Source organism: Onychomys torridus, chromosome 14 (assembly GCF_903995425.1).
Source record: "Onychomys torridus chromosome 14, mOncTor1.1, whole genome shotgun sequence".
Lineage (NCBI taxonomy): Eukaryota > Metazoa > Chordata > Mammalia > Rodentia > Cricetidae > Onychomys > Onychomys torridus.
The window spans coordinates 70,099,806-70,117,472 of NC_050456.1; the positions used below are offsets into that span (position 1 = coordinate 70,099,806).

Here is a 17,667-nt window from a genome sequence, read left to right on the forward strand (position 1 = left end):
AAGAACGGTTCTTAAATGGCTGGCAGTTCGTCGCTGTTTTCCATTTTAAAAGAAATCTCACTTCCATTGTATTATTTGAATGTCCATTAATTCTGGGTGGCAGGATGGATTTTATTGTTCCCATTTTACAGATGATGAAGAACCGCAGGCTTAGGGAGATGCAAAGAACAGCTGGGGGAGTAAGCGATGGGGCTTGGGTCTGGGATCTGGGTTTTCTAAGTCTGGGTTTCCAATGCCTTCCTTACTTTGAGGTGGACTCTCCAGGCGTCTTCCTATTAATATGCATTGTGCCCTTTTGATCGCTTCCCATTTCTATTGGTTTCTGCTTCCCAGGGGCTTCTTACCGCTCCCAGGCTGGACTGCTGCAAGGAGCACACCTGGGTTCTTCCTGCCTCCACTTTCTCCTCTTCCTTTTCTGTGGACCTTCCAGCTTCACCATCTATGGAAATCTCCTCCTTTCCCTAGCTCCAACCCCCACCCCTTCAAGTCTTCTCACAGCCCCCTGGCAGTGGGACCTCCCATCGCTGCTCAGCAGCAGGAGAGCCCATCCGCCAGGGGAGGCAGAGGGCACGGAGCGCAGCACGCTGGGAAGCCATGCAGAGTGTTACTTCTCCATTTCCTTCCTCGCAGTCCTCGGGAGCACCGTCGTCGCCCTCCGGCCCGGCTGTGTGCAGCCCGCCCCGGATCCGCCTCCCTGCCCTTCCTCCCGGAGGCTGAGACGCGCGTGGGACGCACCTGTGCTCCTCTCCGGTCACCGCGTCGAGGCGCCGGGGGCTGCTTCGCCCGCAGAATCTACGGGCCTGGAGAACGCCAATGGGGAGATCCAAATGGTCGGGGACTCCGGCACTTTAAGAGGCTTTTCTCTGGGAAACACCCGGCCCCTCCGTGCGCCTTATGAATGGAAATACTCCTCCCCCGGTCGAGCCCATTTTCCCATTTCACCAGGAGCCGCAGCTCGCTCTCTCCTTTCGGTCTCCCCGCCCACATCCACGCGGGCAGCTCCAGGAGGGGACGGACAGGAAGCCTTTGGCCGCCCATTAAATCCCACCCATTTCTCCGGGGGCGATTTCCTAACCTTCCGGGACCGAATTCTGCAATTTGATGTGCGTTTTGTCCGAATGGTAGCGACACGGGCCTAAGGGAGGGGGAAAGCGAGGGGGGGGGGGGGGGGGGGTATGCGCTCTTTTCCTCGCAACATCGCTGGCGGAGCGAGGGAGCTCACACGACACAGATTTTGGGGCAAAGCCTTTCCATCTGGACAGCACCATGTCCACCAAAGCGGAGCAGTGTAAGTAGCAGCCGGCCCGGCGTTCGGCCCGGCCTCCGGCTGGGAGCTATCGCAGCTGCGGCGTTTGCGGCTGCTGGGAGACCTTGGCATTGTGCTGGTGCGGGGGTGGGGGCTGAGGTTGGGGCGGGTGGCGGGTGGGGGGTGGAAGGAGGTGGGGGGGGGTGGACGGCGGAGGCAGCGCGGCGCTGTCCCCGGTGCTGAAAAAATAATGCGGTCTTCTCATGCTAGCGGTGGGGTTTTCCAGACTGAAGACCCCGCGAGATGAAATTAAAATGGGGTCATTCTCGGGAAAAAGAGGCCTCGTATCTTTCAGATAAACATTTCGGTATCTCTTGTTGGAGTGGGGGAAGGGGGGCAGCCGCAAATCAGGGGCGGGGAACTGTCAGTTGCAACCAAAGCCTTCCCGGCCTTCTGAGCATGCCCAGTTCTTGGTGCTGGAGCCATCGGGGAGTTTGAGTCTGCAGTTTCCACTTCGGGTGGAAGAGACAAGAAGGGAGAGAGGGGGCAGGGAGCAGGGAGCAGGCTAAATTCTGCATTCAGTATAAGGAAAATTAACTCATGAATAGCAACACTGATGCTAAAACTAACCTCCACTGTGTGGGGCTTCCAAGACAGTGAAAGGGGCGCTGGGAAAATGATCTAATTGAGCTAATGATTTTTCCAAAGAGCAGGCTTTCTTTGTAGGGCAGCTTACACAAACTCTAATAGCACAGGAGGAATTTGGTTGTACCAATAATGACTGACTCTGTGCTTGGCTGGAAACAACATGGTAACTCCATGTTGATGGAGAATGTTTCCAGCATGGTCCCCATAGTGTCTCCTATGGCAATGCACACTAGTAGACCTTGGGTATGTACTTGGTGCGTTGGTTGATATGAATGTTTACCTGAGTGCACTTGAGGTATTCAGGAACTTGAGCTTCTGGCCGTAAATAAAATGATGATTTTATTAAGCAATTAGTTGGTATTTCAAACAAGAAAATCTAGAACTTATTCTTCCAAATGATTCTTTGTTTCTCCCACAGCATTACACATTTATTCTGATAGTGCTGTCCCTGCTTAAGCCTGTGTAATTCTTCTTTGCAATGATACTAATACCGGTTTTGGAATGTGTAAGATAAAATGCAGTATGCCATTTACCCACCACCTAAGACTGAACAGACTGAAGATCACCCAATTCCCAGGCGGACACTTCTTTAGACATCGTGTGTGCCCACTTGCCACCAGAGCTTTCAGTCATTTCAGGATCCAGAACATCTGGGTTTAAAGCTAGTCCCACTTCTGTTGACCTTGGGCAAGCTAATTGACCCCTCTGAACTTCATTTCCTCATCCACAGACCCAGGGTGAAGCTGCTGATAGTGTAGTTGTGATAATAAATGAGAAAATACACATGAAAGATATCGTGAGCCCAGCACCTAGCATATACCCAATACATGTTAGCCAAAGTGTCGACAAGCAGTTCCATTTCAATTGTCCATCTCTTCTAAATAGTGAAGAAAGTCCTCTGTGACTTTTTTTTTGTGTGTGTGTGTGCCTGTTTCCAAAAGTCAAGCCTGCCCTCAGAGTTAAATCCTGTTTCTACAGAGACTTTAAAAAACATCAGATGCACTCAGTTTAGAGTCCCTGGAACATAGTTGGAAGCAGTGCAGAGCTTTCCACTGGAGGACATTAGCACTCCTGAAGGTTTTATTGTACTCTGGTTGTTGAGAAGCCCCACCACTTGACGTTGGATTCTGTAGTTGCGGATTATGTAAGTGACTTCAGGTTAAAGCCAGTGAAAAGCACTGTCCTCTTACTGGGCTCTCTCTCTTCCTCGTGTTGTGTTTTGATGTCTGCCTGATTTTTTTGTTTTGCTTCTTTCTTGGGCATTGAATGCCAGGATGAAAAAAAAAATCTAGACCAGGGCTTGGCTGTGTACTGCAATTTGTAGACTTAAATATAACTATTTTAGACTCATTTGCAAAAACAGATAGATGTTTTCATCTGTAGAGAATGAACTGGACACTGTATTTGGGGCTAAAACATGTAGACTTGAGCTTTGCATGCCCTTCTGATGACCTGTGAGACCTGGGTCAATTAACTTAATAGTTTTCTGCCTTAGAATCCTATCCATAAAGTAGGGAGTAACAGTGATAGCTATCGTTGGAGGGCAAAGGGGATAAATAAAAGGAGGCCGTGAAAGGGTCTTATAGACATTTTTAAATTTAGAGTTAGGAATATTTTCTTTTCCTCCCTATGCACTAACATGAATGGCTGTGGTGTGCACTCCTGAAAACAGAGCAACAGCTCAAAAAGCTGCATAGTGATGATGGTAAATACTTTTTACTAAAGTGAAGTTGCAGACTGCAAACAGTTTATCCTTGGACTTGGTAGGAGTATAGCTACTTGGGGACGAGAAAGAAGAAAGAACCAAAAGAAGATTTTTCTCTTGTACTGGGCGTGAAGATCACCAGAGGGAAGAGGAGAGATGAGAGAGTCCTTTTCTCCTCTGCAGTTAGCACGCACAGCTTTCTTAAGGACCAAGTATCGAGAGGATTAGGCTTAATATAATGTAACAAGATTATTTTATTACTCTTTTTCTTGGAGACTCTTGAGAAGTGAAGGTTTTACATACAGGAAGTGTATATAGTTTGGTTGAAGCAGCAAGAGGAAGTACTTGCATTTCAACCCAAACAGATTATGTTTACCTCTGAAGTGTAGTGTATCACAGAGCTAGGACAAACGAGGTTTATTTATTTTTTTTTATGCAGTAACATTTTTCTTTATGTGATAAACAATAGTAATACACAATAGATTAGTTTTAGTAAAGATGTAGTGGGGAGCCTATGTGAAACATCCTGTCAGTCTCTGGGCTGTCTGCAGAGTCTGCCTGCTAACAGGAGGTGAATGCTCCCTAGCAGTCTCTCAGGCGACTGCAGAAAAGCCAAGTTCCTTTTCATCTGTGTGCCCCTGCACCCCCCTACAGACTTCATTGTAGTGAAGATGTCTGTACAGCACATGCAGAATTGGGAGTGATTCAAATAAGAATTCATGATTTATTTGGACTTCTGAAAATGATTCTATCACCCCTCCCCCACCTTTTTCTTTCTGTTGGCAGTTGACGCTAACCATCCTGGACTATGTTGAGAATGCTTTTTTAACATGAATCTTTGTATTTGACAACAGTAAAAGTTAAGAGTTAGGGCTCTAACATCAGATTGTGGCCTTGGTTTGAATCCTGACTCTGCCTCTTGCAAGCTTTGTGACCTTGAACAAGTCAGTTTAACTCATCTGAGCTCTGGTTGAATTATTTCTAATGTGGAGCTAGTAATAGCAGTTGTGAAGATAAAATGAGATGGTCTATGAAAAGTGCTTAGCACAGAACCCTAGCACACAGTATGGAGTTAAGTAGATGTAGCTTTTATCATCACGAATACAACCATGTGCTGGCTACCAAAATGGGGATATGTATAAAGTTTGAGTATAGTTTTCTAGAATGCAACAAAATTAAAAAAAGTGATATTATTTAAACAAGACACGGACTATCAGTCTAGACTATGTTCCTTTCTCCTCTGCAGAGGGACCCCTGGGAGTTGATATTTCTGATAAAATACTGGCTGGTTACCTACATAGAACCTTTCTAAGGCATAAGCTGACTAATTGTCATCTTCTGTGCTATGATGACAGTGTGACAGTTGGTAAACATATATCCTATGAATGAATACCCATCAGAATGTTCGTCAGACTCGGAAATCAACAGCTAATAATTTAAGTTAAAATACCTAACTATGTAATAGAAATGTGAGTATGTATTATTTTTAATGTGTCCATTAACTGAGTATTATTGTCTTAATAATTAACATAATTTTAATTACATTAGAGAAATTTAGAAAAATTAAGTTACATTTATATGTGTTCATGTACCTGTGTGTGTATGCGTACACACACACACACACACACACACACACACACACACACACACACACACGTGTGTACTCACATACCACGGTGTACGTGTCGAGGTCAGAGGATGACTTTCATGAGTCTCTTTTTCCACCATGTCAGTTAGAGGGTCTGAGCTCAGGTTGTCAGACTTGGTGGCCTTTATCTTTACCCACTGAGCCATCTTGCAGGCTGCAGACAAATTCTTTTAAGACTGTATCTATTTAGTAGTTTGAGGTTGAAGTTGTTGCTTCCTATGCAGACTTAAGGGTCATGACGGATAATTCAATACAATCTTTTTTGCACATGATAAAGTCACCAGGATAGAAAACATTCTTCCTTTGAACACAGGACTGTTGTCTTTAGTCTTGAAAAGCCTTTGCACAACACCACAGAACAGCTTCTTACGGAGGAAGTGCTTGTTTTCTTCATATATGCAACAATCAGTGTTTTGTGATTGTAAAGCAAACTTATTTTTGGCCCGTGTTTTACACGGCTCCTCTGTTATTGACACTAGTTAATGCATTCCTTAAACTCTGCCATGTTTCTGACTATTTCTACTCAAACTTACCTTTTGTAGGGCTGTGTTTTGTTTTTAAAATATTTACTCAAGATTCCATATTTAGTCCAGTCTCCTTATCCCTTCTCCAATGATGCCAGTTATCTCCCTCATGTGTATTACTACCAAATATAATTTTCTAATCTAAACACGTATCTTGAACTAGATGCCCCCATATCTCTTCAGGCATCTATATACAGATAAACAAACTCACTGTACTGTCTCAGACTGGTACTTTAAAAAAATGTTGCTCATCTCAGTGAGTGGCACTACCTTTTTATTATCCAAGTCAAAAAAAAAAAATATGAGTCTTCCAAGATTGCCACTTCTCACAATAGCTATCTAACACATCTCTAAGCCCTTTATCTTCTAGCTCATCTGGCATCATGTCTGTTTTATATTTTCACTGTGCCTGCAGTGGGATGCTTATTTAATTCTGTCAATGCACTACTATGCTTTGTGCCTGAAATGCTCTTCCTCTCCCTGGTCCTTTTTGTAGGGTGGCTGATGTCGACTTAATGCTGAATATTTAGCTTGGATGCCCCACCCTACTGCCCATCTCCTCTGTGTGTACTTAGATGTCACACCGGATTCCAGTAATTAATGTTATCACTAGTTCTCTTAACTTACTTGATATGTGTAATATATTGTGTTCATATCTGTTGTCTCATGGATGCGTCACTTTGTTGGTGCACATTTTACACACAAAAATGTTTCTTGAAAAATATAAAAATGATTGAGGGTGGATGAAATATTTTTTTGGTATGGAAGGATTACATAATCAAGTCATTGAATGTGGTTTTATGTTTTACTTCTGATTAATATGAAATTCTGCTCTCTCTCCAATGTGAATACATAAAATGTATGTTTTTCAAATGGATGTATAATTGTCAAAAATACTTGAGAATATAGTTGCTTACTCAAATGTTATAGTGTTTACATAACAGGTTATGGTTTTATTGTATGTTGATTGTGGTTTTGATTCTTTCTAATTAGTTAAAATTTCCTTTTATTATGTTTACCATAATAATTATGATTCCTAATTTGTAGGCTGTCTTAGTCCACAACCAGCCAATTGGTTTTTGTAAGATGAAGTGGCAATATATTAGAAGTCAGAGATGCTTTGAGATGTAGTTTCCTATGGATCCTGTTCAAGTGCTATGCACAGATTGTCCAGCCATGTGTAAGATTGATGCTGAGTTCTTGCATGCAGTCGTGATGTGTTAGAGCAGCAGTTCACATCTTTCCTAATACTGCGACCCTTTAATACAGCTCCTCATGCTGTGGTGACCTCCAATCATAAAATTATTTTCTTTGCTACTTCATAACTGTAATTTTTCTATTGTTATGAATCATAATGTAAAATTTTTTTTGAGATGGAGGGTTGCCAAAGGAGGTTGAGAACCACTGTTAGACATTCATGTACATTTATCTGTTATACTCTGAGGAGATTTGGCAGCTCCCTGGAAATGAGGACATACTGGTTTAGACATGAACTCTACTGCTTCAGAAAGTATAGAGAACTAGCTAACATGTACTCACCAATAGTCTAGCTTTCTGTGGTGGGGAAAGCTCAGCCATTTTATGCAGGGTTCTTAGCTTCTTTCATCTCAAGCATTCTATTTCTGTCTTGGTTGTCTCTCCCTCTGACCCATTCAACAGCACATAGATCATCATGAGTCTCATTTTATTGTTGGCATTGGATTAGAATTAGAGGAGTGTTCAGCATTTTGAGGTATCTTTCCTTTTCACCCATTCCAGAGACTGACTGACACATGGATAAAATCGAAAGGGTGCATGTACACATATACATTTATATATAGGTGATGGTATTTTAATTTTAAGAACAAATGGGCTTGCCTTAAAAGTAGAAAAAGGTGATAACTCTTAATGATATGACCAATTTGGCATAAGAGTTATATATATTTGGGGTTGGGCTCATTCATAACCCATACATAAAAAAGCTAGGTAAAGTAGTGCATGTTTATACACACACACACACACACACACACACACACACACACACACACAAGTAAAATAAAATAAGATAAAAGTCAGGCAAGGTGGCTTGCATGCTAATCCCAGCACTGAAGAGACTGAGATAGGTGTATTTCTGGGGCTTGCTGGTCTGGCAGCCTGGCCTGCTTGGTGAGCCCCAGGTCAATGAGAGATGGAGTGGATGACACTCTGGAGCAGTCGTTCTCAACCTGTGTGTCTCAACCTCTTTGAGGGGGTGTCAAATGACCCTTTTACAGGGGTTGCATATCAAATATCCTGTAGATCAGATATTTACATTACGATTCATAGGAATAGCAAAATTACAATTATGAAGTGGCAATGAAAATAATTTTATGGTTGAGGGTCACCACAACATGAGGAACTGTATTAAAGGGTTGCAGCATTAGGAAGGCTGAGAACCACTGTTCTAATGGAACAATCCACGAGGCTGTCCTCTGGCCTCCACGTGCACTCCTACACGTGAGTACACAATGGTCTCCCCATTTCTGCTCCACAAGCAAGTTAGTTATATGTATTTGAATCTTAACCTTTCACAGGGAAGATTATATATTTATTGTTTTTGCCTACTATGACCAAGGCACTTTGTTATATATCAATTCCAATGTCAGCTTTGAGAGAGAAGGGCTATTATACTAGTACTCTGGTTTTACCTCTTAAATATGCTTTAGATCACTTCCTATATGTTTTTGCCATTGTTAATTAGCTATGGAATTGAGCATAGCACTTCTCTATTACAACAGCCTTCTAATGCACTTCCCTTGTCTGCTTGATGGTAGATCTTGGTTGTCAGTTTGACACACCTGGGAAGAGGGAACTTCATTAGAGAAATTACCTCCATCAGATTGGGTTATGGGCAAGCCTGGGGGGGCATGTTCTTGATTGATGATTGATGTGGGGAGGTCCAGCCCAGTGTGGGTGGTGCCATTCCTGGGCAAGAAGGCCTGTGCCATAAGAAAGGTAGCTGAGCAAGCCAGAGCAGGATGCCAGTAGACTCTGTTCCCCTGGGATCTCTGCTTCAGTTCCCGCTTCCAGGCCCCTGCTTGAGTTCCTGCCTCATGTTCCCTCAGTGATGGCAAATGAACCCTCCCCTCCCCCAAATTCTTTTAGGTAAGTGCTTTATCACAGCAATAAAAACAGACTAGAACACTGCTTTTCTTCCCACCAAATCTACTGTCATATAGCAGCCTGGATGATCCATCAAAAATGTGGAAACCAGCATGTCATTGTCCTCAGTTTTAAAACCCATAGGTACTGCCCGTCACCACTGACCTGTATTAGAACTCTCTGAATTAGAGAATGGAGCAAGTGCTTCCTAAACAGGCGAATATTGGAACATATGTAGGGTAGCTGCTATTCTTTGGTAACTTGCCTTTTTACACCAAAGTGTATCCTACATTTCCCCACCTCCTCTTTCAAAGGTGCAGTTGTAAAAGGACTCATGACCTGTGCTCACATAGGTAGTGCAAAGCACAGGAATCTTCTCCCAAATGTGAATGTTCTTTTAGCTTGGCTCATAATACTGTCAAACTATTGGCTGACCACACCTGCCAGCTGTGTTCTATAGGAATAACTATTAAGCCCATTTGCCTGTGTTCTCTATTGGTGCAGCTGGAAAAAAAAAAGGCTCCATATCTCCATCTCCTGTGGCTTCTGTAAGAAATTACCAGAACCTGGGAGGCTTAAAACAGTAGTGTCAATTACAGCCCAGACAGCTGTTGTTCTTGTCTGTCTTCTTCCTTGAAGCAGGACTCATGATGCAGCATTCAGTAGCCTAGAGCTTGCCATTCTGTGTTTACCTCTCAGGTGATAGGCATGTGCCAACACATGTGATTTCTCATCTTGCTTTTTAAATTTAGTAAGAGCACACTGGTATTTCTCTGTTATGTAAAATATTCTTTTAGATCCTGATGATATATTAACAAAGTATCTACCTATCAATTTTTTACTTTGTCCTAATGAAAAATACTCATTTTATGTGTATGTGTGAGGGCTTGTATATACACCACTTGCAAGCTTGGTGCCCACAGATGCCAGAAGAGGATATTAAATTCCCTGGAACTACATACAGTTCCAGGTGAGCCACCATGTAGGTGCTGGTGCAAGAACAGCAAGTGCTCTTAACCCCTGAGTCATCTATCCAGTCTCTAAAGTTGTTATCTATCTATCTATCTATCTATCTATCTATCTATCTATCTATCTATCTATCTATCTATACTGAGTATTGAGTTAAAGTCATTTTCTGTATCCATGGTGACCATGTGATGTCTTTTAAGCTTATTAATATTCTGGATTTTTGGCAAACTTTGAGAGATTTTTGTATTGATGGTAATTGGTTGGTTTGCAGGGTTTGGAAGAGGTAGAGTGGAGGTGAGTTCTAGTCAGGATCTGGGAACAATCTTCTGTTTAGTATAGGAAGTGAGTTTGGGAGGTTCTGTCTTGCTTTGCAGTACAGTAGTACTGAGACTATTCAGTCTTCAATGTGCTTAGTGTTCCCCTATGAAACCATCTAGCTGGGGCTCTTCTTCTCTTAAATAGAACTTTTAAACTTCTTTTTCTGTTTGTTTTATGACATGTGTTCTATTTAGACTTCCTGCTTGTTCTACTCGGGTGAAATTTGGTTATGTTTTATTTCTCAGAACAATAATAATACATTTCATGTACGTTTTCAATGTTGTTTGTCTGGGATTATGCAGAGGCTCCATATAAACTCAAAAAGTTGCTCGAGTTTGATGTTTACTTCTCTTTATCATTTTTAGTGTTGTGTGTTTAGTGTCATGAGCACTTTTTCCCTGGGCCTCCTACCTATTACTTTTAGCTTTTCTTATTCCTCATTTTGTCATTTAAAAATTATTCATTTATTATTTTTATTTCTTTCCTTGAGTTTCTGTTAAGTTACCTCTTATCAACATAGGCATTTCATATATTTTTTGTTTGATGCTCCCTTTAGCTTACAGATTTCTGGTCACAGATTTGAGATGTTATTGTCATTGTTTTAAGAAACTCTGCAATAGAATCTCATATTCTGCCAAGAGTCACTTACTGTGTAAATTCCAATGTGGTTGTGCATTTTGTTTTTCAGTCTTGTTGGTTTCTATTTTTATTGTGCTGTGTTCTGAAGATGATGTGCTGCTGGTATTCCATAAAACCTTCAAGTTTTCTCATTTTTGTCCATGTTCCATGTGCACTTGAAAAACAGTTGTAATGTTTATCATTGATTCAGAATATCACATTTGACAGATAGCTTAACTTTCTTAAATCTTAAGTCTGAGATGATTCCTTATTTATATTGATTAGCCCTCTGTACTCATTATTAGTGTAGTTGGTTGGATTGGGAGAGGTATGGTGAGCTCTCCTTTGCTGGTGTGTTTTTGTCATTTCCTGAATCTTGGTGTGTTATTGCTCACAGAAGTTACTCTTGTTCTGTTGTGTGTGTAAATATCAGTGACTAACAACTTCACTGTGAATGTAGCCTTAAGCATCATGATGTACACATCTGCATCTAGGAATACTTTGTGACCTTGTCAGAGCATCAAGAGTATGGCTTCTGATTGCTTCTTCTTGTGTTTATGTCTATCTGATACATCTTGTTTTTAACTCAAAATTTGAGTCTCTTAGTTTTAGGTATGCCTTTTCTATTCTGTGTAGTGTTGGATTTTTCTTTCTTAGCTAATCTGAAGATCTCTTTTGATAGGTCAGTTAAGCCCATTTACATCTGCTGATATGATGAATGTTTGGCCTTAGTTCTGTCATTTTAAATATATCTTTTATATCAAAGCTATTTTCATTATGCAGTGAGGTTTTAATTTTCTTATTTGTTCTATTAATAAAATTTATATTCATTCCTTTATATAAGGATATTTGCTCATGTGTTTTACAGCTAATTATTTCTCTACATTGAATGTTATATTGGAATGAGCTATAGTCTCCCCTCTTCCAATATCTGATATAAAGTAATTTCCCTTTATTTATATTTAATGCCTATTAGTGAGTCATATCTACATGCACAATTTATTCCCCAGGTTCTCCTGCTTTTTAATAATTGTACAGTTGTTGCTATGTTCTCTTTATAGCCATGGATCGGCTCTCTTCTAACTGGCTCATTGACAGTTAGTTAGTTAGAACCCACTGCTTACTCCTTCTAAGATTCCATCTGAAGGGCTCACAGGACCAAGGTGCCCTGAGTTTTGGCAGGTTTGTAAAGGTTTGCATGTAGCTTTGTACTTGAAGGCTAGATTGGGTAGATATAAGTCCCTCAGCTTATATTTCCTTTACTCAAGGGCCTTAACTTGGTTCTGTTCTTTTCTTTGGGGCTTCAGAATTGGGAAAGAGTCTCACTATGGAATTAGTTCTCTTCTCTTGCTTACTGATTTTGTCTGTTTGCCCAGATGACCCTTTTTTTCTTTGAAGTAGCTTTAACACAACATGATTCATTGCTGAAGTCATTATTGTGTGGCCTTTCAATATTCAATTTAAAGATATTTTAGGAAAATGTGTTGGAAATACTGTTTTGATATTTGTTTTGTCCTATTTTTGGCATTTTCTCAGGATCCATATCTTATGGATGTGCCTCTTTAAAAATTTTGTTTGCTTCATGAGTATTTTTCCACACATCCGTCTGTGCACCACATGCATATCTACTCATGGAGGCCAGAGGAGAGCACTGGATCCCTTGGAAGTAGAATTACAGAGGTTTGTGAGCTGCCGTGTAGGTGACAGGAATTGAACCTGGCTCCTCTAGAAGAACAGCCAGTGCTCCTAATTGCTGAGCCATCTCTCCAGCCCCAGAACCCCTTTTTTCTTTATTACCTTCTGAGTAAATAACTTTCTGCAGCGTTTTTAATAATTAATTAATTAATTTTGAGTTTTGAGACAGGGTTTCTTTGTGTAGTCTTGGCTGTCATGGAACTAGCTCTGTAGACCAGGCTGCCCTCAAACTCACAAAAATCTGTGTGCCTCTGCCTCCTGAGTGCTGGGATTAAACATGTGCTCCACCATTGCCTGGCTCTGTTAAGTTTTTAAAATCTATACATTTTTATTTTATTTTATTATTTTATTTTATTTTTTAAAATTTTACATATCAGCCATGGGTTCCCCTGTCTTTCCCCCTCCCCCATCTTCCCCCTCCATTCCCATCTCCTCCAGGGCCAAGACTGCCCTGGGGATTCAGCTCAACCTGGTAGATTTAGTACAGGCAGGTCCAGTTCCCTCCTTCCAGGCTGAGCAAAGTGTTCCTGTATATGCCCCAGGCTCCAAACAGCCAGCTCATGCACTAAGGACAGGTCCGGGTACCTCCCAAACAGTTCAAGCTCTTCAATTGGCTCACTTATCCAGAGGGCCTGATCCAGTTGGGGGCTCCACAGAAAGACACAGGGATCACCCAATGGCATTTTTATTTTTATTTTTAAAAACATTATCTATCTGTCTATCATCTGTCTATCTGTCTATCTATCTATCATCTATCTATCTATCTATCTATCTATCTATCTATCTATCTATCTAGTATGTGCTTGTGTGAGTCTGTAGGCATCTGTGTGCATGGATGCCAGAAGAGGACTTCAGGTGTCCTTCTCTGTCACTCTCCATTTATTCCTTCGAGGCAGGGTGTCTCTCTGAACCTTGGGCATGTCCTTTCTCAGCTAGGCTGGAACCAGCAAGCCTCAGTGGTCTTCCTGTCTCTTCCTGCTTCAGAGGAGTTAGAAGTGTTTTCAGGGACATCTGGCTTGTGTGAGTGCTGGGATCTGAACTCTATTCTCCTGATTATCCAGCAAATATTTATTGATGAGCTCTCTCTCTAGGCCTGTATTTAAGAGAAAGCTACTCGCACAGTATATCTTTATTAGTCATTTTTGAATTAGCCTATTTGTGGTGATTCTACACAGATATATGAATATATTTATTTAGCCCTTAGTTTGAAATGTTGAATATAAATGTGAAATTTATACCATCTAGTTGAATATTGCATTCTCATGATTACCACCTTATTATATGTATAAGCTTATAATGTGTAATCATCAGCATTTGACTATATCATTATTTTTTTTCTGTTTTCCAAATATGAAAATAGTTACATATAATAAAATCAATGCTTTTTTCAAAATGTAGCTGGATTGATTTTCCTCAATTCATACATTCATGTAGGCACTATCACAGTCAGAGAGATAGGACCCTCACTGTAGAGGTTGCTTGCGCCCTTGACCATGATCTCCTTCTACCCCAGCTCCAGGAAGACACTTTGTGTTCTGTCACTGAAGTATTATCTTTTATAGAATTTCGCATAAATGGAGTCATCCAGCACTCAGCCTTTTATGTTTGTCTTTTTTTCCTCTTTTCTTGTCTCATCTAGACAAGAGCTGAGACAATCATCAATTTATAAGGAGGAAAGTGTAATGTTGGCTCACAGTTTTAAAGGTCCTTGCCTGTGGCTGTCTTTGAGCCACAGTGAGCCAGCACACCTTGGCAGGAGTGTGTAGCTGAGAAAGCTGCTTAGCTCATGGCAGTCAAGGAACAAAGAGAGAGAGGAGAAGCTGGGGTTCCCAACATACCAACGACTTAAGTTCTTCCCATTAGGCTCCACCCCTTGAAGGTCCCACCACCTCCTGAAAGCACCCCAGGCTGGTGTGCAGCCTCTTATACATGGGCCTTTGGGGGACAATTATCCAAAATACAGACGATCTTAATTAGCACAATGTTCTTGAGGATCATTTGTGTCATTGTATTTATTAATATCTCATTCACTTTTATGGCTCTGTAGTGTGCTGTGGCATGTATATATTGCACTTTATTTACAGTCACCCTCTGGTAGATATTGAGATCATTTTGAGCTTTTGGACCTTATGAATGGTGCTGCTGGGAATGCTGGCAGATCTGTTTTCGTGTGGGATTTCTTTTTCTTTTCTTCATTTCTTTGTTTTCTGAGTAGCATCTCACTACGCATTCCTTATTGGCCTAGAGCTCACTTTATAGTCCGGGTTCTCCTTGAACTTACAGTATTTCTTCTGCCTCAGCTTTTCAAGTGCTGGGATTGTAGACATGGCCCACGTGCTTGGCTTTGGACATATGTTTTACTTCTTGTATGTGTGTGTATGTGGCACATGACTATACAGAAGCATGCATTGTGTGTGCACATGTAGAGGCCAGAGCAGGATGTCAGGTGAACTCTATTTCTTTCTGTCTTTTTTCCTTGAGGTTAGGGCCTCTCACCACACTGGGAGCTGGGCTGGCAGGCCAGTGAGCTCTTGGGATTCTCCTGTTTCCACTCTCAATGCTTAGGCTGTAGGCACACGTAGACATGCCTGGCTTTTTATGTGGGTGCTAGAGATTTGAACTCAGGTCCTCATGCATACACTGAGTTATACCCTCTGCTCCCTGTTAATACCCTTTAAGTTCAATACCTGGACTAGAATTGCTTGATATTATGATAAATGAATAGTTAATGTTAAAAATGTTATCTTAGTGTTTTATAAAGTGGCTGTAGTGTTTTGTACTCCCACCAGAAATGTAGGAGAGGGTTCTAGTGTCCTGTATCTTTGTCTATACTTGATGTTGTTGAATCTTAATCTTCCTAGTCAGGGTGTAATGGAATCTCTTGTGGTTTTAATTAGTATTTCTCTGAAGACCTGTGATGTGAAGCATATTTTCTCATGCTTATTGGCTGTTTGGATATGTTCTGGACAGTGCCTGTTCCAGTCTTTTGCCCATTTTAATTGGAATTTTTGGTTTTATTGAGTTGTAAGAGTTTTGTGTAATCTTTAGGCTCAAGCACTTTTTCCTAAAAAAGTTACTTCTAATGTATAGCTTACTTTTGTGTTTTATTAACTATGAATTTTAAAAAATGAGGGTTTTTTTTTTGTGTGTGTGTTCACACATGTGCAAAGGAGTGAGTATTAGTGTGTGGAAGACAGTCTCTGCTGTCAGCTCAGGCCATTCAGTTCCCTTGAGACAGGGTCAGTTATTGGCTTGGAGGTTCATCAGTTAGGCTCAGCTGTCCAGCCTGGAACTTCAGACATCTCCTTGCCTATGCCTCCCCAGCAAGCACTGGGATTAAAGGCATGTGCCACCGCCTCCGGGATCATACTTGGCATTTTTATATAAGCTTTAGAGACTGAACTCAGGCTCTCATGCTTGTGAGCAAGTTTTTTGTCAAGTAAGCCATCTCCTCAGCCCCTAACTATGACTTCAAAGATGAGAAATTTTAAACCTCATAGTTCATCATGTGATTGTTCTTTTATCACTTGTGCTTTGATTATCCTATTCAATATTTTTTTTCTGATCAATGTCACAAATATTTTCTCTGATATTGTCTAGAAGTCAAATAATTTTGCCTCTAAATTTTAGGTCTGTGAATGCTTTAGAGTTAATTTTCATGTGTAATGTGAGATAAGGTTTGTGGTTTATTGTTTCCACATACAATATCCATTCATTCAGGCTCCATTTGCTATGAAAACCATCTCGTCTCTATTGAAGTCCCTTAGGACCTTTGCTGAAAACCAGTGAACTGTGTACGTGTAGATTTATCTCAGGGCTCTACTCTGTTTATCCATTTAAACCCCTCTATTCAAGACACACTTTCTTTGTTACTCAGTGTCTTACATTCTTTTTAAAATTTGTTTCATACAGGTTTTAAAATCAAAGTCTTTTTTTTTTTTTAAATACTTGCATTTTGGTTTCTTGATAATTTTGAGGAAGATTAAGATCTTAACCTGAGTCCTCTGCTCTTTAGGGAACACACACACACACACACACACACACACACACACATGCGCACGCACACACATGCATGCACACAGACACTTGTGGAAGTCTTATTTAATAGCCATTTGCAATGTTGTCTATTTAGTTAGATGTTTTTCTAAGTGCTTTGATGAAGGGAATTCTTTTCTCAGTTTCATTTCTGGGGACTCGGGCATGGAGCTCAATGGTAGAGTGTTGCTTGGTACATGCAAGTTTGGGAGCCCATTCCTGTTATCTACCACTATGGAGGCTGAGGCAGGAGGCTTCTGAGTTTCTAGTTTAGCCTGGGCTACATTGTGAGTTCCAGGCCCTCCTGAGCTTTCAGTATGAACCCCTATCTTACAAAACAAAACAAAACAACCCTCCCCAACAAACAAAATCCAGAAAAAATAATAACAAAACCCACCAAGGGGCTGGGGAGGCTGCTCAGTCTGTAAGTTACTTGCTACATAAGGAGGAGGTGCTGAGTTTGAATCTCTAATGTGTGTAAAAAGCTGGTCCTCGTGAAAGATACTGGTAACCCCAGTACTGTTGAAGCAGAGATGGGAAGATCCTTAGTACTTATTGGCCATCCAATTTGACCAATTAGTAAACTCCAGGTTCAGTGAGAAACTCTACTTAAATAAGGTGGAGAAAGATTGGAGAAGATATCCAATATTAATCTCTGGCCTCCACATGCATGCATAAGAATGTATATGTGCACACATGTATGCACCCATGAATACACACACATGAATACACATAATCAAACACACACAAATATAAAAAAACAATAGCAAAGAACCAGCCAGCAATAAAATTGTTAGCTTTAGAATTTTGTTTTCTAAGCGTGGTTGTTGTATAAATATGCAACATTGAGTTTTGCGTGTGTTTGTGTCTTTGCTGGCTGCTTGGCCATGCTTGCTTACTGGGTTTAGTAGGTTGACTCTTAGATAGCTGGAGGTTTTTAATAGACATAATCAAGCATCTTTTCTATGTTGCCTTTTATTTTTTTATTTTTATTTTAATTTTTATGTGCATTAGTGTTTTGCCTGTGTGTATGTCTGTGTGAAGGTGTCAGATCCCCTGGAACAGGAGTTACAGACAGTTATGAGCTGCCATGTGGGTGCTGGGAATTGAACCTGGGTCCTCTGGAAGATCAGCCAGTGTT

At 41.0% G+C, this 17,667-nt stretch overlaps 1 protein-coding gene across 4 annotated transcripts in view; it reads left to right on the forward strand.

The window, feature by feature from the left end:
• The first annotated feature begins 576 nt into the window (after window positions 1-576).
• Window positions 577-17,667, forward strand: part of Unc79 (unc-79 homolog, NALCN channel complex subunit) — a 247,964-nt gene continuing 230,873 nt past the window's right edge. The window contains exon 1 of one of the 4 annotated variants that reach the window (XM_036205590.1): window positions 577-1,288. In XM_036205590.1, the coding sequence (XP_036061483.1) occupies window positions 1,267-1,288 (22 nt within the window). In that variant the 5' untranslated portion in view covers window positions 577-1,266. The remainder of the gene's footprint in view (window positions 1,289-17,667) is intronic. The other 3 variants (XM_036205592.1, XM_036205577.1, XM_036205575.1) reach the window with 3 other exon arrangements.